Here is a 23,108-nt window from a genome sequence, read left to right on the forward strand (position 1 = left end):
TAATGATTTTGGGTGTTTATGTGATATATCCAAGGTCCAGTAGCTAATGGACTAATGGAAAGACTAGATCTGGAGTCAGAGGGCTTGAGTTCAAATTTTCACTCAGCTAGTATGACATTAGATGAGTTCTATAACTTTTCTGTACTTTTATCTTTATAACAAGGGGGTGGGACTGTATGGTCCTAGCTCTAAATCTGTCTATAATCCTATGAAGGACGAACAGCTTAGATAGAAAGCTAGGGTTTGTGATTCCAAATCTAGTTTTGTGTTCCATGTGTCTCTCTCATAAGATGACCCTACCACTTTATGAGTGTTAACTGGCCAGTACTTGGGACCAATGAGAAAAGAATAATGTCCTTTTTGATGACCCATGTGATTATTTTTCAAACCACTATTCTGTAAGTAATGTTAAAAAATCCCCATGCTTAAATCAACTACCAGACTTTCAAAATGACAATTAAACCCTTCGCTAATTGAGAAGGGATTCTCCCATGGGGGGGGCAGTTTATATGTCCTTAGTTCTCTTGAAGTTTTGGGATTCCATGATTCTATGAATCCTTTGTATTACTTTGTATCAGCATTTAGCATAACAAGGTTTTTTGGGTTTTTTTTTTTTGCATAGCAAATGAACATTTCCATATCACATGCAATATAAATGTAGCATACATTTGTTACAGATGCTGCAGTATGCCAACCAGCCTAAACCCATTATTGGAGAGCATGTTGAAGTCTGGCTTTCATTTTACATTGAAAAATTCCTGTTCTGACACTCTCTTGGGGGCCAAACAGAAACCACACATCTTGCATGTGACATGGATGAGATACAGGCATCCCACTGGGTCTGAGATAAAGATGTTCAAGCCTCCCTCTATCTCCCTTCTGGTACAAACGATACATCCAGAAAGGATCCAGCTGACTAATGGCATGCCAATTCCAGATCCAGAGGATAACAAGCAGAGAACAAAGAGTACAGCTATGGGCTATATCAGGCACAGGTGAGCTATACTTGTTCCATATTGTCTCTGGCTATCATAGTAGCAACCACTTCAAGATTCCTAACAATGAAAGTTTTTGAGACAACTGTCAGAAATACCACAGGCATTAACCAGTCTGTGGCCCCTTACTTCAAGATCACTTTGGATGCTGTACTCTGGCTAACTAATGTAGTAGTTTACCCCAGAGCAAGATAGCATAAACAGGGAGGACTAAGAGACAGGTTTGACACTCCTTAGCTAACCTCAGTCCTAGATGCTAAGATGGAATAGGACTATTATGCCCTCTACTGTCAAGGAAGCTTAAGGGGGAAGAAAGAAAGGAAAGAAAGGAAGAAAGAAAGAAAGAAAGAAAGAAAGAAAGAAAGAAAGAAAGAAAGAAAGAAAGAAAGAAAGAAAGAAAGAAAGAAAGAAAGAAAGAAAGAAAGAAAGAAAGAAAGAAAGAAAGAAAGAAAGAAAGAAGGAAACTGCAAAGGCTTATTGTCCATCAGCATGCAGGTGGTGTCAGATACTAAGCATCTCATCAGTGCAGCTAAGTACCTGGAAGCAAGATCGGGATTTATACATTTTCAAGTATTCTTCTTTGGCTGCTGCATCCAAAGATGAGGAGTTCAATATATAGTGTCTTGGGGGAAAACAGAGATACCATCTCAGCGCTCAGCTGTACCAAAAAGTTTAGTGATAAAACCACTGCTTTGGGTTTTTTTTTCCAGCTTTCTTACAGGTTCTTGACAATGTCAGAAGTTAAATTATTTTTTAAGAAAAAAGAATAACTATAAATGATAACATTAAAATTAAATTTACAATTAAAAGACTGGATTTCAGTGTCTTACTAAAACAATATCTTCTTGTTTCCTAAGTAGAGTCCTTCAGGGTTGTATTTTATGGGGGGAGGTGAGAGTTCAATGAGTACTACCTAACTTGTGAACGTAGCAAGGATGAAGGCCCAAGGGATGTGCTGCTAAATGTTTAATAACTGGCTCTCTAGGGAAAATATAAATGTTTATACATGTTGTACTTTTATTTATAATCTGCCTTATTAATATCTTCTTCATCACTTTCTTTAATGTAGATAATCAACAAAAATAAAGCAAGGCCTGATTTGTAGCATTTAACAATTTCATAGGTGGTAAGTGATAATACTGACATTTTAACAATGGGCTCTCATGATCTGGTACAGCTTTAGCATACCACTGGATGGTGGGAGGAGAGAGGGAGAGAGACAGACACACAGACAGACAGACAGATAGACAGAGAATGTTACAACTTGATTTTGAGACTGAGACTTTATAGGCTTATAAGAATTTTAGTAAGAATTTTTCTGTCACAGGCCATAGATGTTGAGATGTATTATGTCCCTCAATGGATTTTAGTTCTCAAAAAACTCATAGATTATATTGATTGAACACTATGTGCATAGAAGAAATTTTAGTGAAGTTTAAACCTTGTCTAAACAATATCCCAAATTTATATTCATTAAAGTCACTTTTTGAATTTGGTGTTGTACAGGGAAAATAAACAAGCCTTTAGATGACTATTACTCTTCATTCAAATGTTCTATAGACTAAAGTAGGCCAAAACTTCCACTCTCACTCTTAGTCTAGAATTATGAATCTTAAAATTCTATATAGCTAGGGTCATGACATGTGATTTAGGTGGCATAAAGAGTACCAAGATGAGTAAATTCTCTCTAACAATGTGGCTCCACTTTCTCTGCAACATATAGTCTTGCAGAATAAGGTGCTGAGACTTTTAAGTGGCTTTCCAGGGGTCATGCAGACCAGTTTGAAGAGCCTCTCTCTAACCATTATGCCTTGTTTCATCTCAGACAATTCCATAGTTTATGGTAATTCCTTTCCCCTCCACTGGCCACCTCCTAGGAATATTAAGGCAGGAGTTTGTTTTGGAAATGAGCCTATGATGTGGCACCGTAGTTGGGTGAGTTGTAAGAAAGTAAAAACTAAGAAAAAAAAAGAGACACATGAAAATGAAGGAGTCATATGGTAAGAACAAGGGATAAGTGATATCATTGGTGGAGCCTTGGGTCCTACTACTCTCTCAATGGAAAGATAAAGCAAGGAAGGATTTAAGCATAATGAATAGACAAACTTATGGGAGAAGATGGGCAAGAGACCTACATGGATGGGTTACCTACACGCATCATCAGAGGGTACATTCACACTCATTAGATTGTAGCTCATTTTGTGTATATTTGAGTTTCTGTATTAAAAATCTGTTTAATCTAGTTCCAGGTTTGGTATCTGTGTGAAGGGTAGGTGACAGCTCCCACAGATGTCAGTGCAGGACACTTCTTGAACATCACAGGAGTGTGTGGTATTAGGGAGAGGGGAGGGGGGAAGGAGGCATAGCAGAAACCTTTGCTTTACCTGACACCTTACCAGCTCCCCCAGACTGCCAGATAGAATGAGTAGGAGAGTACTGATAAGCAGCAAGAAGCATGGCTGCTGAAGTGTGATTTTAATTGACTGCCAACTTATACTCACCTGCATATATCTTTTCTTTATAAATACTTATGGGAAAACCCAGTGCAGGGAGATCCTTTGGCAGACTGGCACATTGGAAAGATGAGAGAAAAAAACTTCTTGTTAAATATCAGCAGTGAGAGAGGATTCTGAGAAGCTGATGGAGTAGGTCAGAAAATTCCAAGCTCTCAAGATTTTCTCCCATGAAAGAGAGAAAATAGCACCTTAATGCAAACAAAGAAATAAATACGAATAGGGGTACAACAGGAGTCTTCCTGGAACAATTTAAGATTAGAAGAAAAATCTCAGAACAAGGTTTGGTCCCTGTGAACAGTAAACATCTCCAGGCTAGTGGCCATGTTAACAACAAGCAGCAAGCCCTGGGGTTAGCTGGTTTGGGAAGCTGTATATGTATATATCTATGGCTACAGAGAAATATATCCACACTCAATTGTAGCCTTGGGGTGGGGGGAGAGGGGGAAGAAAAAAAAAGTTAAAAAAGTACACAGCAGAGAGCAAAAGAAAACTTATAAGGAAGTAAAGATGGACAGCTCCCAACACAATGTGTAGTATTTATCTTACAGGCTTTCTTGAGATGAAAACTTATTATTACATATTTTTAATCCTTTCCTATGTTGTACTATACACATGACATCTTTTTTTTTTCTTTTCTTACTTTGTAATTAAGTTCCAATATTAAAGTTTATGATATTTTTTTTCTTTTTCTTTTCTGTATTCAGTATTTGTGTTCTGGTGTTTGAGTCTAAAATACAATTCAATTAAAAAAATGAACAGTGAATAGGGATTGGTAACTTGTCTTTGCAGCAATGGGGCAGGGAGCATTTTTCAACCCAATGGGCCTGGCTGTAGGCTTGTCTAATAATGTATTTGCAGAGGAGAAGAGAAAAATATTCACTGAGTTTATAGTAAATGGGGAGATGAACATTCTCAAATTTTTCTTTAAATTGACTGGAAGAAAGTGCCATCAGGAAATTATTAGTATTTAATATATGAGGTATTCACACATTATAAGTGTATGTATGAATAAATTTATATATGTACGTATACTTTGGAAATGGGTAGGTGTCACCTGGGCTGGAGAATTTTCACTGTGGAAACTCTATCCACAAATACAGATTAGCAAATTGTCTGTAATTTATTATCTTAGAGAATTGCCTGGGGGCACTGGAAGGTTACATGATTTGCCACTTTACCAACATTACTAGAATATGTCAGAGAAAAGACATGACATTGATTCAAAGACTGGCTCTCTATACCTACTATAATACCTACTGTACCATGTTGCCTCTTGCTTTTTAGATATATTTCTATAAAGACTTTCATTGTCCAGACAGCATCTGTTAACAGAGTTCAGAGTGTCTGTAGCTCCTATAAATTCTGCTATGTGTGATAATGTGTTAATACTAATCATCCTGCCCTACTTTTTCTCTTAGAAGCAGGTATGATATAGTGAATATTAGAATAACTTAATTATATTCAGAAGACCTTAGTGGTCCACTGGTTATTTTCTTGGTTAGGACGAAATATAAAGGTACTCGAAGCAGAACTATCGTTTACTGTCTTCCAGAGGCTGAAGACAAATGAGATCTGGCCAAAGCTTGTAGAGAATGTAGAATATGGCATCAGTGGCAGCAGGATAAGAAGATGAAAGGCTCTTCCAAGAGCTAACATGGATTGTGCCTGAAATAAGACCATGAAGAATGTTTCCCTGGAACAAGAATATGAATCTGGGTGAAGAGTAAGTTTCACAGTTTCACATACACAAGTGTGGTAGGAGGAGCCCGCAACCAGATTGTACACCGAATGGAGAGGCATGAAATAACTTGTGACATGGGCCAGGTGGAGCAGAATTACTGACTCAGTTTATTCATCTGAGGGTACAGGATATATAGAGAAAATCTAACCTAACTTCAAAAAGTCCTCCCCATGAGACACTCCCCAGAACATCTGCTGAGGATGTGAAAATCATGAATTTCCTTGTTATCAGGGTTCCTACATTGGGTTGTAAATTCCAAGGTTTTCCCGGGTGCCTTGGTGCCACCTGCATAGAGGAGTGAATGTGTAAATCTAAGGTTCAAAGAGTGAGAAGGAATGTCTCAGTAACCTCCTAAGCAGGAAGGAATTGGAGAGCCGTACCATTTAATCATTGAGTCCTTTTGTGTAAAAGCCTGGGCAGAGGTCAAACTCTGCCTTGGCTCTTAAACCCTTATCAGACTCTTAAGATCAGCCCTCAACATCCATCAGGAAACTCTACATAATCATAGGCTATATTAGCCTTCTGATGAAATGGACCTTCAAGGCTCTGTGAGAGACATCACCATCAAAATACAGGAAGCCTTTAGATCTCCAGCCTGTGGACTTTGGCAGTTTATTTAACCTGCAAATTACCCAGTCAACAGCTGGCATGAACTTCAAAATATCAAAAGAATCTGATTGAATTTATATCTGCAGTTGCTAACTTTCAAAAAATAAAACCCACAAAAACTAAAACTTGACAAGCAATGGGAGAGAGAGAAAGAGAGAGAGAGAGAGAGAGAGAGAGAGAGAGAGAGAGAGAGAGAGGCAGGGGAAGGAGAGGACAGGAAAGGAGAGGAGAGGAGAGAGGCAGTGAAAAGTAAGCATTCCTATTCTACCTCTAACATCATATTCATATACATACATATATATATGATATATATGTATACATGTGTGTATATATATATACATGTATATATATGTATATATATATATATATATATATATATATATATATATATATATATTATTTATCTTCTTTCCTTCTTTTTTACTACTTAGGCTTTAGATGAAATGCATTCCTTTTAAGGTAAAGGAGGAACATTGAAAAAATATATTTTATTGTGACCAAGAACCTAGCTTAGAAATTTCTGACATTGTTCTAGTTTAGAATCTAACTGGTATTGAAGTCTTTCCTCTGACACATACTGGCTTTGTGACCCTAGGAAACTCACTTAATCTCTAAATGGCCCAAGCAACTACCTCAGTCTGTAAGTTATGGAGTAATGTTGATCTGCTTTGGAGAAAGGAATTTTCTCACCTGGAGTATGGATAAAATGTTTTCTTAACACAAATGAAATCTTAAATTTAGACCAAAATTATTCCAGCACTTTAAGAGAGTGTTTTGCACATTATAGAGATACAATAGATATTTTTTGTTTGTTTAATGATATATGTAGGTTGACAATATGAAGAGAGAGTATACATTAGACCTTTTACGCTCTGCCCATTCCCTAGGTCTTCAAATGTCTTTGTCATCAGTAACCATATAATGATTCATTTTTCTTCTTCTTCTTTTTTTTTCTGAGGCAACAGAGGTTGTGATTTTCCCAGGGTCACACAGCCAGTAAGTGCCTGAGGCTGGATTTAAATTCTGGCCCTCCTGACTCTAGGGCTGGTGCTCTATCTACTGTACCACCTAACTGCCCCTGTAATGATTCATTCTTTGTCTTTCTATGGGTTATGATGGTTGAGGACTGGGAATATAGTCTATCATTAGGGGATATGGTTTGGATAGGACAAACTAGAAAAGTCAGTCCATAATTAGAACCATCAATTAACCATCAATAATGTATCTACAGACACTCATCCCCCTTCTGTTCCAAACAGGAAAAAAAAAACCAGAATGAAACAGCATTGATTCCTTTCACCATTAGAATTATAACATTCAGGGTATTTGCCTGTTATAGGCCCTGTGGCTTTATTTTCTAAGTAAACATAAGAGGGGATATGTGTCCAGGATTATCTGGTCATCTTGGACATTTCAAAGCATGCAGAGTATATAGAAGGACAAACAGATTTGAGAATAGGGGCTCATCTTTGAATATCATGACACAGTGGCCTTGTTGAGGCCAACTACTGGTGATGTAGTCAAGAAATAAAGATGATGTATATCACACTGTTATGTACACATATATACCTCCTGAAAAGATATAGGATACGGCCTGGAGTCAGGAAGACCTGAGTTCAAATCCGGCCTCAGACCAGACACTTGACACTTACCAGCTGTGAGACCCTGAGCAAATCACTTAACCCCAATTGCCTCACCAAGAAAAAGAAAAAAAACCAAAAAAATAAAATAAAATAAAAAGATATAGGATAGTCATTCCTTTCGGTGGGAAAAGTTGGTGAAATATGGGAAAAGACAAGAATCTTAATGTTATGGGCTTCACCAATTACCACCAATTACAGTCTATACTTTGAAATAAAAGTGAAAAGTAAATGATTAATAGATTAAAGGGATTTTTAAAACCCAATCAATTATTTCAAATTGCAAATGATCATAAGATGTATTGGGGCTAAAAAATACAAAAACAAACATAGCCAGGGACTTCAAGGGTCTAACATTCAAATAGTGGAAAATGACATATAGTGGGCAATGGTGAACAGGGAGAAGCACTTTGCTTCATAAAGTTATAGTGTTAGTGAATGGGGCAAAAGGGAAAAGTCTGTTTGACACAACCTTACAATGGCAAAATTGATTTTCATGGTTTCTGAAATGGAGGGGGTACATTATTGAGAGGTATGGGAGATGAGGTATGCACACGGCAGCAAAGTCTCTGGCTAGTCTGGGAAGATGATGGCCCAGGGAGAAGACAAAGAAGGTCAACAGAGAATGTGGACAGAGGTATGTGCCATCTACAATATTCCGTGAAAGCCTTTTGGAAATCCTCAGGTGACATGTCATATTGGCAGTATCCTTTTGAGATACCAGAACTACTTCCATAATAGGTAACCGATTAAATACACCTTTTACATACTGTCATATTCTTATTGAAGATTTTCCCCATTGGATGTATATAGCAGGCCTGCACAACCTGCAAGCCATGGGCTGCTTGCCACCTGCAAAAAACGTAGAGGAAAACATCCCCTAAATCCTTTGGTGTGCCTGTGGGTTGCTTACAGCCAGCAGGCCTCAGGTTATGCAGACACGATGATTCTCAAAAAAAAAGGAGTTATTTCTCTGTTGTTGCTTCGTGTCTTTTCAATTGTGTCCAACTGTTCATGACCTCTTTTAGGGTTTTCTTTGCAAAGATACTGGAGTGGTTTGTTATTTTCTTCTCCAGATTATTTTACAGATGAAGAAACCAAGGCAAATAGTGACTTGCCTAGGGTCACACATCTAGTAAATGTCTGAGGCCAGATTTGAATTCAGGTTTTCCTGACTCCAGGCCTGGTACTCTATCTACTGCATTACCTAGTTGCCCTGGTCATTTCTCCAATATGGTAAAAACAGGAAGGAGCAATTTAGCTTTGGATCATAAAGTTAAAGCTGTAAGAGATCTAAAAAGTTATAAAATCCACTCCCCTCATCCTTTTCTTTTTACAGATGAGGAAACAGAGACCCAGAAAGACTGTATAACTTGCCTAGAGATGGTGTCAGAGCCAAAATTGAAGCATATATCACCTGACTCCTAATTCAGAGCTTTTTCCACTTTCCCAAACTTCCTCTTTCATGTAAGTAGGCCTGATGAATTATACCCATTTATGATCATTTTCCCTGATTTGCTATTTGCACCTCTTAAGGAAAAGTTCAGGCTACTCTAGTTAGACACCTCACTCTAACTGTTGTTAAAAGTCCCACCAGAATGCAAAAGGCATACCTGATGTAAAGGAAAAGAGGCTATTCTGAGCACTGCAGATAGGGTAAAAGACAGTAGTGGTCTTGTATTTTGCCCTGCATTTAGGTACTTGTACTTCAATGGCACAAGCCTAAAAGCTGTAACTCTGTTCTATAAACTTGGCGGGGCTCCCTTCATTGAAGCATCATCTGATAAAGAGATGACAGCCTACATTAAGCAAGTGAGTGCACCTTTTTTCAGAAGACTGGATGGAAGGCTAGCAGAGCAGTGTGACAGGAAAATCAAAGCTGAGGAAGCTACTGAACAGCTGAATTACTCTTAAAGATTAGAGACTGGGACATTGTCCTCTTTTCATATTCACTTACTGGATAAATTAGAAAAGTCTGAGCTCCAAATTTTCTCTTTGTTCAAAATCAAATAGTGGGGCAAGTTCAATGACAAGAGGTCACAGGAACATTGGCTCAAGTAAGATTGTTCTCTCAGTGTCCTAAAAATGTGTTATGTACCCTGAGTTCTTCCTCTTCTTTGTATCTCCTTTAACTTTAATAGCTGAAAACTTCGCGAAGACTTTTGGGACACCTGGATACAGTAGGTTCTCATTAAATATTTCTCAAATGAATGGACTCCTCATCCTCACCACAACTCAGCTTGTAAAAATTCCTCCCTTCCCTCAAGGCCCTACCTAGGGGTCACCTCCTCCATGAAACCTGAATTAAACCCATGTAAAATTCATTTCTCTTGTTTCAAATTGCTCATGGCATTTTTCCTGGATCTCTCCTGTGCATTTATCCATTCTTCCTTCTACCAATTATTTACATACATGTCATCTCCCTATTATGATGTCAGCTCCTTGAAGGAAGAGTCTCCCTCTTATTGTGTCTTTCTATCCCCAAAATGGAAAGGTAAGGTTCATAGTTAACAGAGAACCATCCTGAGAGGTAGAAAAGAATAGGGTTCAAGTCCCCACTTCTTACCTCAGTCAATCACTCAATAAATATTTATTAGCACCTACTATGTGCCAAACACTGTGCTAGGCACTTCAGATTCTAGTTTAAAGAATGGAATAATTTCTGCTGACAAGGAGCACATCCTGACTGTGAGACTCTGGTCAAGTCCTTTAGCTTCAGGCCTTGGGCAACTTTATCAGTCTATAAAAGGCATGGTAGTTGTCAATCTACATAGAGTTTCTTCATCAAGAGCTTCTTATGTCAGTGAAATCATAGATTTGCTAAAATTTTTGAAAACTATACAGATAGGTGAATATGCTCATACATACACATATGCATGCATACATGCATACATATATACATACATACATGAAATCCCGAGCACATTATAGGCAGTTAAAATGATTATTGAATTGTATTGAATTGACTAGATGAATATATGAATGTTCCTGGCTTTTGGAGACTAATGTTGGGAACGCTTTGCAGAAGGGTGGGGGCAAAGAAGTTCAGGCCTCTCCTTGAAGACAATGCTGATAGATAGTATTACATTTTAGATTTTGATCCTGGATGCTTAGAATTGGACTAGTCAAGAGCTTGGATAGATGATCTGGCAGCTTGTTTCAAGAAAAGCCAGTCAAGCATGAGACAGGGGAGTAAAGATTAATTCTTTCCAGCTGTGACATCCTGGGCAAATTGCTTAACATCTCTGAGCATACTCTTCCTCATCAGCAAAATGGGGGTTAATGATTCTTGCAATATTTGATCTGGTAAGTTTTAATAAGAATCAAGTAAGATTCATATGAAAAGGATTGTGTCAACTGTGTAATGCTGTGTATGCATTTATTATCACAATTATTGGCAATCATAATACTATACTGCATAATTTTCAAAGCATAAAAACCTCATGAGGCAAAATGGTTGCAAGTACCTGCCTTGATCATAAAGAAGAGGCTAAAAAAGGTTAACTAGCTTGCCCAAGTTCACATGCCCAGAAAGGGAGAGAACTGGAATTCAACCCTTGATCTTCTGCTTTCAAATTCAGGACTTGATATACTACATTAGGACAGATAATACTAATTTAGGGAAATTTTGGTTAAGACGTTAGTAGCTATGTACAATGCATATAGCAGTTTGAAATTGAGCTTGAAAGGTATGTTCTTCAGTGGCCCCCATCTGCTTGACTCACAGAGTAGCAAGGATCCACAAATATTGATACGATCACTTAAAGGCCAATCCTAAGGAGATTTGGTGAATTAATCTAATGGAATCTTCCATCACACATCTTTACAAACTCCTCAGGGGTTCAGTACATGAGACAACTGTAGAAATGTACCTTGGCTTAGTGGGAAGGGCAAGTGAGTCTAGTCCCAAAGAACCATATTACATTGAATGGGTCAAAGGGTAGGCAAGTAAGGAACTAAAGTGATTTTCTGAAAGCATGCCAGAAGCAATGCAAAAATCAAAAGCCACTGAGAAATAGCTAGAGTCAACTAGACCTGCTGGTTGGGTTTTCTGGGCAGATGTGACCTTGTTTACACACAAATAAACTGTCACAAAGACCAAATTGAAGAAATGTAAGTAGTATCTGGCCCTCCAGTTAGAAGCACTGGGGAAACACACACACATATACACAATCATACATATACATGCAATCACACATGTAACAGTCTACAGATGTAATTACTATAATAGAGAATATTGTTTGTGAGTTAATTTTGGAGCCAAGCTGGAGATCCAAGCACCATTATTATTTTCTAGCAATGAAAAAAGGGGCTAGGTAGAGAAAAGGAAAATTGATACTCATGCTGCAACATTGGTTTCATAGGTTGCATACAACAAATCTAAATGCAGAATTACATTGGAGAGGTTTTGTAAAGGATAACACTAGAAAAAAAAAATTACTGGGAATAAAAATATAAACAAAAATTAGTCACTCATATGGCAAGAGTGGAAAATACTCAGCGGATTACTTATACACCATTTTAGTATCCCCACAATGTCAGGAGACTTTGCAGTTGGCCCCATTACATTGTTTGGACTCCCTGGCATGGATTAATCAAAGTATATGACTAAGAGTCACATAGATTGGTTAGGCATCGATGAATTAGTTGTCATCTACATTATGGGAGGGCATGCCTACTTCAGTAAGATCACAGATCTGATCTATTAGAGAACTAGAGAATTGGGATCTAGGGAGCAAGAGAGAGCTATTTGAAGCACAGCTGTTTCTAGTCAGTGATAGGAAGATTAGAAGTAACAGGCCTACAAAGTTGTCTTTGAGAAGCTTAGCAGGTGGATGGTGACAATATCTTTAAGCACTGCTGTCTGTATTAGGATATGCTTGTTGTTAATCTGGAAACTAAAAATCAGGGGATTTCTATCCTTAGGGCTTACACTCATAACATGATTTTCCAAGTTGTATTTAAAATTAAATCAATGAATATTTCTTTCAAACAAAATAATATGCAAGCTCCCACTGAAGAGGAGCCCAAAGCATTGAAAAGTTGATGTTCTAACATCAAAGCACTCTGCAGGACATACCAAGAAGTGTTGAGGATCAAATGTTTCTGATATAAATTAATTCCCATCAGCTGAAAAAACTGGCTGCAATGAAACCAAAAAAAAAAAAGTCATGGAAGCTATAAACTTCAATGCTGTTATTTATTGAATGCTATTATTACACCAAGGAGTAAATTTTCAAAGCGTTTATGGGAGCTGGGCAGCTAAATCCCCTTACACTGTTTTGAAATTTTGCCCACAAGAGCTTAACTACATTTGCAATAACCCTGCAATTATTTTCTGTCAGACTTCAACCCACGTTTTTAACTTTTAATTATAGTGTGTTTTGTTTCATGCTTAATGTTACCTGTGCACTGATTTCAGGATAAGTCATAGCGGCTCTTAGAAGGCATTCCTCAAATCCTGTGACATCATATCATATAACATTTCAAATTTAATATGGTCTCTCAAAAGCCTCCCATTCCATTACCAAAGTTGTGGTGCTTAAAAACTGTAGAACAGCATAGCATATGATATAGGTAGTCCATAACATCTCATGACCTTCAAAAGCTGAATGAAGAAAATCATGCAGAAAACTTATATTTGCATCAGAATAACATTGTCCATAAGGCCATGAGAGACAGGATAGTCCTCAGCAGCTGTCCTTTATAAGTAGTCAGAGTAGGTAACTGCTAATTTGCTGGTCTGAGAGGGATTCTTAAGCGCCTCCTTCCTTCTTCCCATGCAGAAACATTTTCTTCATGGTCCTAGAGAGAGGCAGCATGGTGCCATGGAAGAATCCCTGGATTTTGAGTCAGAGAACTTGGGTTGAAATCCAAACTCTGCCACTTATTACTTGTTTGACCTTGGGCAAGTCACTTAATCTCCTTGGAGCTCAATTTCCTCAAAAGTGGAATGAGGGAGTTCAATTAGATGACCTCACTTGTCCATTCAAGTTCTAAATCTATAATCCCAGAAAAGTCTCCATCTATCACTCCTTTGGGTTAAAGATTTAAATGTTGCTATTAAAATGAAATGATACCTCTAGGAAGAGTAAAACATAATTCATTATAACCTCTTATTTATTCATGAAAGGTAGCATGACATAGAGTGTAGAAAGCTGATTTGAGTCAGAAGACCTGAGGTCAAGTGTTCCAGCTGATAAATCCTCACTCTATCACCATCAGCAAGTCACTATCCAATGCCAAGTGCCTTAACTTGTATAACAGCACTAGGCTGAATTGAAAGAAGAAGTTTCCTCACAGGGACATCCCTGAATTGCTGAAATCAGAAGTCCTGACCAAACAAATCTATTAATCTGTCATAAATATAGTAACAGACACAATTAGCCATTGATTCAACAGGTAATAGGTTTCAAGAAAAGGAGTTACATAAAATTGGGATAAGTAGACAGAACCTTGCATGCATTTTCATACTGGCACATATAGACTCTTTCTCTGCTATTTAGGAAAGCCTTGAATCTCAGTTTGCCTTAGCCTTCAGTACCCTTTTTCCAAGAGCAAAAGCTCAGGTAAGCATTGACAGCTTTGCACCCCACCTCATTTCTATAATTTTATTCAGGAAGGCTAGATAGTGTAGATTAAATGGGCCACTGATTGTATGTATACGGATGTCTTCTCTTGAGCAAATACTTCTCAGTTCTCTACCTTCCCTCCCTGGGGTGTCATGAAGACTATTTGCCTTCTCAAATATATTCACAACAGATGCTCTGTAATACTTTAGAATGGGAGAAGATGTAGGAAGGCAATCTGCCAAACACCCAGATTTTTACAAGCTTTTTTGTAGTTTTAAAATATCTATACCTAGACAAAAAGTATATATATATATATATATAACAATAGCCTGTTATAGACCTAGAAGGAGACCAACAAGTTGCAACATACAGATTTCATACAACTTGTAACCTATACCTCAAAACTAAAATTTAAAGTTGACCTTTGAAATAATGACATATTAAGTCAAAAGTCTAACAATATCATAATAATAATGAAGGTGAAAAAAATCACAAATGAAAAAAGTGGTTTAACAAAAACCTGAGCCAGTTGAAATCATAACTATTCCGGCTAGAGAAACAGAAAATCAAGCCTTAGCTTACTTTATCCAGCAAAGAAAGTGTCATTCTTAACTGTGATACCATTATCCTATCACGCAATTCTTCAAGAATTGCATGTGAAGAAAACGAATCATACATTGATAAATTAGGCCACCATAGCTTGCTTATGAACATCATCTCAATAATAAATAGCAATTTAATGACTAACGGTTGGCTTATCAAATCCTAGAGGGTCCCTGATGATTTGGTTTACATTAGGCCATGCAACTATGTCTTAAGAAAAAAAAATTCCTGATGATATAAACTATTTCACAGCTGGGCTAAACAATTCCCCATCTGGCTTGATCATTGTTAAGCATTTTATTAGCATTGCCATGAGCATCATAAAGAAAGCTATCCTGGGTTGCCTGAAAACCATTAAGTGGTAGCAAAGAAAAACCTGCACACCTGCTGACTCTTAGGTCATATTGACTGGCATGAGGTCTTCATTAAAAAAAGGAAGGTTGAGAAAAGTGTGCAATGAGGACCAGGGTCTACTTAATGGGCCGTCAATAATAAGTGCTGAAAAAGAAAGCACTCCCTAACATCCTTAAATTGACAATGGAAAATTCTATAGCTATATTGTTGACATGAGATCAAATCAAAATTGAAAGGGATCTTGAAATCAAAATTGGAAGGGATGAAACCTGATTAATATGCACAGATAAATGTCATAAAGAAAAAAAACATTAAGGGAAAAAAATATCCAAATAAAATGATCAAATGTGACCTGTTCCATTGTGTCCCCTTTGTCCATTCAGGGAATAAAACAAACATTTATAAATCTCCCACTATATGCCACATTCTTTTTTTTTTTTTACATATGTCTCATTTGATCCTCATAACTACCCTGCAGAGTAGGTACTATTATTATTCTTATTTTATGGGCGAGGACTCTGAGGTAAAATGACTTGCCCCAAGTCTTACATCTAGAAAGTGTCTGAGGTAGGATCTGAAGCTGGATCATCCTGACTCCAGACTCTATTCCCTGTCCCCTGTACCACCAATTGCTTCTAGTGGCCTTCCTGTTCCTGCTTCACAGATGCTTGGTTTTGCAGATCTCAAATGCACCCATGCAATATTAGGCATTTAGTTCTTGCTCCCATAACTAATTACCATAATACAACTGAAATACCCTTATGGGCAAGGAGTGTCTAATAAACTTTGAATCTTTTGGCTAGGCAAACAGTGAGGGCTTAATAAATGTTTGTTGAATTGGAGGAAGTTAGCCCAGTGGATAAAGTGCTAGATTTATATGCTAGCCAAGGAATGCTGGACAAATCACTTAACCTCTCTTTGCCTCAGATTACTTATTTGGAAAGTAGAGATAATATCATCTGCTTAGAAGGATTTTGGGGAGGATCGTAGACAATGATATAATTAAAGAGCTTGGCAAACCTCAAAGTAATATTGTGTATGTTCTATTCTTTTCCATCTTAGGTTTTATTTATTATTTTAATAACTCTTTTAAAAACAATTCCATTGCTTTGAATTTTGTTGAATTGGACATAGTTCTACTCTCTGTGCTGAGGGAGATGGAGATGTGATTAGTCTCAATTTAAAGATTACATCTGACTAATTAAGTTGCTGAGCGTATAAGGGACTGCATCAACTTAATAGTCCTTCATCTTTAAAGAGAAAGTGGACAATAACATCTTGAGGTTGTTGGAGGGGAGAGTAATGTTTCTGGAAATAAATAAGACTAATTGATTAAAGGGCAAGGGAGGTTGCTCAGCAGATAGAGCATCAGGTAGAGTCAGGAATACCTAAATTCAAATCTGGCATCAGACATTTACTGGCTGTATGACCCTAGGCAAGTCACTTAACTCTGTTAGCCTCAGTTTCCTCATCTGTAGAATGAGCTAGAGAAGGAAATGTCAAACCACTCCAGTATCTTTACCAAGGAAACACCAAAAGGGGTCATGAAGGGCTACAACTGAAATGACAGAATAACAGCAGGGTCATAAATGATTGAAAGCTGGCAGCATCTTCAGCGGCCATCTGGTCCAACCCCTTCATTTCATAGATGAATAAGTAAATTCAGGACCAGGGAGGTTAACATTCCTGGTCTTGAAAGTAGTAAGTGATCTCACAACAGGTCCCCAGCTCCAGTCTCATCCTCATCTCTCTCTCAAAAATAATCACCTCCTTCTTTCTTGGGAAGATTTAAGGAGTCCACCAGAAGGGCCCTCAAAGCAAGTTGGCCCAGTGGACAGTCATGTGGCCCAAAAGTTAAAAAGATGATTTCAAATCAAGTTTATTCTCTTCTTCTCCTTCCTTTGTAAACCTTAAATGCTTATTATTATCTCCACATTTCAAATCCTCTCTATCTTCGTCCATCTCCTTCTCATTGACTCCATTTTAAAGACTGAAGTTGCTTTTTTTCTTTTTTGCTCTTGATCTCATCCCATCTCACTTTGATGAGTTTGCTGCTCACATTTCCCAATAGCTTCTTCTTTACTGGCTTCCTCCCACTATATGCAAACATACTTTTGTCTCCCTTGTGCTCAGGAAACCTTCCATTGATCCAGCCATCTTCATAAGCTATTGTCTCTATGAAACACTTAAAAAGAACCAGTAACTGCACTTCATCGCAAACCTCATACTCCTCCATTCAGTGCAACCTGGCTTTTGACTTTTGATCCCAGATTATGAATAATTTCTGAAATGTTAAATTAAATTACTTTTTTTTTCAATGTCCTTGAATTTTCCTCATCATTTGACATAGTTGGCCACACTCTGATGCTGGACTTTGCTGTAATAGTAACAGTGGTTGTTTTCTTCACTGGTTTGTTATCTCCTTTTGCTTCCTAAATATAGGTGTTACCTAAAACTCTATCCTAGGTTCCCTGGTCCTGTTCTCTCTATCATCCTACTCATTGTGTTGTGATCTTATCTGTTTCTATGTGCATGACTCATAAATATATAAAAATAAAATTACTGTGTATATTTATAAATATATATATGTGTATATATATGTGTGTGTGTGTGTGTGTGTGTGTGTGTATGAATATATGTGCATATGTATATATCAGGCCTCAACCTCTTCTCTGGATTCCAGTCCTAAATTTCCAGCTGCCTGAATGGGTATCTCAACTTAGATGAAAAAATGGCACATGACCTAGGCAGCTCAAGATTATTTTATGATTGCCACTCCTAATGCCACCAGCCTTTCCTCCTAACTTCCCCATTTTTCCACCATCCATCTACCTTCCACCTTCCATCAATTTGAAATGTGTCTTATATGTCCATATCTATTTACATGCAATCTCCTTAAGGTCAAGGGATGTTTTAGCTTTGTACCCACAACCTTAAGCACAGCGTAGCTAGATGTAAGTACAAATAGCAAATACTTAATAAATTTTTATTGACTAAACGGCTATCCATATATTCACTAAGATTAAAAACTTCTCCCTCATCTCACATTTAATCATTTTTTTCCATCAAAGTAGAAAGAACACTGTATTTAGAGTCAAAGTCTGTTGTTGTTTAGGTGGTTTTCAGTTGTTTATGACTCTTTGTAACCCTATTTGGGGTTTTCTTGGCAAAGATACTGGAGTAGTTTGGCATTTCCTTTTCCAGTCCATTTTACAAATGAGGAGACTGAGCCAAACAAGGTGAAGTGACTTGCCCAACATCACAGCTAGAAGTATCTGAGGCTGGATTTTAACTCAGGAAGAGGAGTCTTCATGTTTCTTTCTTGGGAACTCTATCCACTGTGCTACCGAACTGCACAGAGTCAAATGACTTGGGTTCAAAATGTGCTACTGTCACTTATTTCCTGTGTGATATTGAAGAAATCAATAGACTTCTCTGAGTCTTAGTCTCCTTCCTCATCAGTAAAATTAAGGAATTAGAGTAGATGACCCCTATGAACCTTCCTAGTGCTATATTTGTGATCTTAAATTATGAACAGAATGCCATCTCCTTGTTTTGGTCTAGTTCACCAGCTACATGTCCTTGTACCTGTTTTCCATGGGTTCCACAAAGTATCTGTGAAATACATCTGATCAGCTTTGGGGTTCCTTGGCAGATTTGTTTAAAACTTTTCTTGCCTCTACAGAGAAGCATTATACTGGTACAGTGATGAGCTTTGCTGGATCAAAAGGAAATTCTGGTTTTCAATAGAATTTTGTCAGGCTTTGTTTTCTCTCTGTCCCTTCAATCCTACAATACTTGGTCTTTTTTTTTGTTGTTAAAAATAACTAGATTAATGCCAAGAAAGAAAGTGCGTATGGCAGACGTCCATATAATAACTAATCATAGCCAAAATATAATAGAATTGCTTTGTATTTTTGGATCTGCATATTAGCAAGGAAACTTTTTTCAAAGTTGTGGCTTTTTTGTTTGTTTATCTGGTTTGGGTTTTTTTTGGTTTGTTTGTTTTTTTCTGACCCAGTTTCAAGCAAACTCCCTAAGGGAATGGATATTTCCCCAATTCTACTTTTTGTATTCCCAACATGAAACTGTAGAAAAGGTGTTAGATTTGAAGTCAGAAGAACTAGTTTCAAATCCCAGACTTTTTGGCTTGCTATCTCTGTAATCTTACACAAATCTCTTAGCCTCTCTAGGTCTTAGTTTCCCCAGCTGAAAAATGAAGGAATTGGACTAGGTGGCTTCTACGGCTCCTTAAAGTTCTAGGATTGGTCTATAAGGAGACAATAATGGTGAGGGGTTGTGTGGCTTGAAGTGGTACAGAATAATTATCTCTTGCCCTTTTTCCCTCCTCCCCATACCCCCTAATACTTCATTAAGGATGACTTTGGTACTTGTCAGGAGGGAAAGCAGGAACTTGTGGTCGGAGATTATTCTGCCCTCCTCAGAAAGAAGAGGTATTGGGCTACAATTACAGCTATCTACTCCCTTAAAGTTTATTATTCTATGAGACATATTAGGGTTTGAGCTAACTTCTAATTGCTTTGTCATTTTTGAAGTGGAAAGAGGACTCCAAGTTCTATGAAAAAGGCTTGACCCCATTCCCACCAAATACCAGTTCCATAATAAAGAAAAATAGAGAACAGCAATGAAATCCATTTATCCAAGTTCTAGCAAAACAGAAATCCTCCTCCTCTTCCTCTTCTCTCCTCCTCTTCCTTCTTTTTCCCAGTTCTTCTATCTCATCCTTTCTGAAAGCAATATTTTTTCTTTTTTCTGGTGAGGCAATGGGGGTTAGGTGACTTGCCCGGGGTCACGCAGTTAGTAAATTTCAAGTGTCTGAGGCTAGATTTGAACTCATATTCTCCTGACTCCAAACCAGATCTCTATCTCCTGTACCACCTAGCTGCCTCCTGAAAGCAATACTTCAAAGTGACAAAAGTGACTGAGGACAGTAATGGAAAATGATGCTAAGAACAGCACTGTTCTTAAAGCAACCACAAACATTAATTTAATTGATGGAACTTCTAATTGACAAACTCTTAAGAGGCAGTGAACTAACTACAGCAACATTGACATTTTTACTCTAAATAAATTCCGGAAATATGATGAAGTCATTGGAGAGTGGAAGGTTGGCTTGCAATTTCTCTTAGGAGAAACAAAACAAGTTCATGGAGTCGGTTCTATAAGGCAAGTGAGAGCAATAAGAAATTTCTTCTCATAGGTTATTTGCTCATATTTCCTTTAAGTACTCAAAATGAACATTAGCAGACTATTTTTGTGGAATGGCCATAGCAAGAAATTAGAAATTTATCATTTTTATAAAGAAGTTAACAAAATCTTTTGAAATAGTCCACAAATACTTCAATAATTAATAACTTCAGTGTAAAGAGGCAACCATGGTGTGTAAATGAACCTGGTTTTAAGGGAAAAAAATGGTTCTTTTACTTAACTATGCATATGACCTTGGACAAATCAGTTAATCTCTCTGGGCAACACTTTTCTCATTAGTAGAATAAGGAGATTGGACTAGATATGTTTTAAATTCCTTTTCAATTTTAGATCTATGGAACTTTCTTATCTCTATTAAACATTTCTGAGAATAGTCTTTGTGTATTATAGCTATCATTGATGAAAACATGAGAAAGAAATAAGCAGACTTTTATAGATGATTCTTTTTTACAGCAAACCACATCTTCAAAGTTATATACAACAGATGGGAGTCCAGACAATATAAGATCTTAATGTGGATATGGTTTATTAATTTTAAGAAAGCTTTTGACTTGACAGAGAAAAAATATATCCTTAAAAGCTATCCTCAGAAAAGTTGTACACATTTCATAAGCATATAAATTTCCATAACACAGACACTATTTTGAAGATAACTTTGTTCATTATGTCATTAAGTATTTACATCAAACAAGGTATTAAACAGAAATACATATATACATACATATACGTATGTATATCACCATCTACACATTTGCCAGTGTTACAGAAGACCCCTATGTAAAGTTCAAACAATAATAATAATTACTCATTTAAACAGCACCTTTTATGTGCCAAGCAGACAGCAAGGTAGACAGCTAGTGGATAGCATGCTGGGTCGGGAGTCAGGAAAACATCTTACTGAGTTCAAATCTGGCCTCAGACACTTACTATCTGTGTGACCACGGGCAAGTTACTTAAACCTCTTTGCCTTAGTTTTGTCATCTATACAATGAACTGGAGAAGGAAATGGCAAACCACTCTAACATCTTTGCCAACAAAACCGCAAATGGGATCAGGAAGGGTAGGATGCAACTACAATGATGAAACAACAAAAATGTTCCAGGCACTGTGCTAGATATTTTACAAATATTATTTCATTTGATCCTCACATTATCCCTGGGAAGGAAATGTTATTACTTTCCCCATGTTTACAATTGAGGAAACTTGCCTGGGGTCACACAGGATTTGAACTCATTTTCCTGAATCCAGTCTAGTACTTTATCCTCCAGGCTATCAAGTTCCCTAGCAAAAGGTAAATTCTCTCTATCTGACTTTTTATGGCCTCCACACTTCTTGTGCCTTCCCTTCTAAAGTTATTTTTCAACTAATTCATTTTTAAATTGCTTGTTTCTATCTCTGCAAACATTTTCTCACCCATTAGAAAGTAATTCTCTTGAGGTTAGGGATAAGTTTAATTTTTAAAAAATTACTATATTTAGATCAGTGACTGACATATTGCAAATGCTTAATAAATGCTTATTACTTACTTGGTTCCCTATTTTATTGGAATCACTCTAAATATTACTATTCATGAGCAGAATTTTACTAATTACACATGGTGTCAAGAGAGCTGGATTGAAAGCCTACCTCTAACACTAGCTGTGCAATCAAACCACCAATAAGAATTTGTTAAGCACCTACCCTATGCCAATCACTGTGCTGGGTCCTAGGGATACATATACAAAAGAAAGACAAGTCCTTCCTGGGGGGAATATTCTACTGGGTGAGAAAATGTACTCCTAGGCAAGCCATACATTCTCTTAGAATTTATTTCATCATCTGTAAAATGTGTGCCCCATTTACTAAGGAATGTTACATGGAAGAAGAAAAAAGATTTTGTATAACTAAAGGTGTTATGAATGTTAGCTCTTTCATTCCTCTGACTCCTGTGTCCTTGGCCCTTGGGAATGCAGAAAAAGTTTGATGTTTCATGATATAACCATTCAGAACCACTTTATTGGCTACTTGGTGTGCAATACAAAGATAATGTTGATGGACACTCCAAAATTTAAAACTTCTTTATTCTTCCTTGTAGAGACCTATTTAATACCAAACATCCTATTCCAAACATGGATAGAAAACACCTCAGCCTTTCTTTTCCTTTGCTTCAGTTACCAAAATAATGTCTAACTTACTTTCCAAAGATAGAGTTATCCTTAAGATTGTGCTGTTCTATAAACAAGCAGGGAAGGTGACTGGTGTATACAACTTATATGTTGCTTTGGTTGATAAATTTCTTGTCAAAACCCCTCTGAACCAGAATTATAAGTCTCTCTATTGTTTTTCCAACACTACAATTCTTTTCTTCCAACATATCACCTGATGTTGATTATTGCAATTCTACCTTAATGTTCACATTTACAGGGCAGCCAAGTTGTCCTTATTTTGTCCTAACACTATAAAAATATGTTATTATAATGACATTGCAAGACCCCTTCAGTGAAATCAGAAAAGGCTAAAATAATCTGGTCTAACCATTCACACCAGAAAAATAAAGTGGATAAAAATTTACATTGTCCAGATTATGACATATAGCTAGACAGATAGCAAGTTAGTCTGTCAGTATACATACATTTTTCAGTTATCACTAAGGGGCAATCAGCAGGGGCTAAAATTGAATAGGTGGAAAAGATCAGAATGGATTGAATTTTGCAAACTATTCTGTGCTTTAAATGACTGCAAATTGCCCATTCTCTCAAAAGTCCACATCATTAGCATTAATATCATTGGTGATGCTATATAACTGTAAATCATATGACATGACACTCTCAGTTAAATTAAAATTATATCTAATGTAAATAGCAATAGAA

The 23,108-nt window shown here is 37.1% G+C and overlaps 1 protein-coding gene across 1 annotated transcript in view; it reads left to right on the forward strand.

Annotated features, from left to right (window-relative positions):
• The first annotated feature begins 852 nt into the window (after nucleotides 1-852).
• The window catches only part of LOC110206937 (protein mago nashi homolog), a 59,694-nt gene continuing 37,438 nt past the window's right edge, over nucleotides 853-23,108 (forward strand). The window contains 3 exon segments of the mRNA XM_020984460.1: nucleotides 853-995; nucleotides 9,199-9,313; nucleotides 14,008-14,070. Coding sequence (XP_020840119.1) covers nucleotides 853-995; nucleotides 9,199-9,313; nucleotides 14,008-14,070 — 321 coding nt within the window.

This window comes from Phascolarctos cinereus, unplaced genomic scaffold (assembly GCF_003287225.1).
Source record: "Phascolarctos cinereus isolate Bilbo 61053 unplaced genomic scaffold, phaCin_HiC Scaffold_1;HRSCAF=81, whole genome shotgun sequence".
In the NCBI taxonomy this organism is placed as follows: domain Eukaryota; kingdom Metazoa; phylum Chordata; class Mammalia; order Diprotodontia; family Phascolarctidae; genus Phascolarctos; species Phascolarctos cinereus.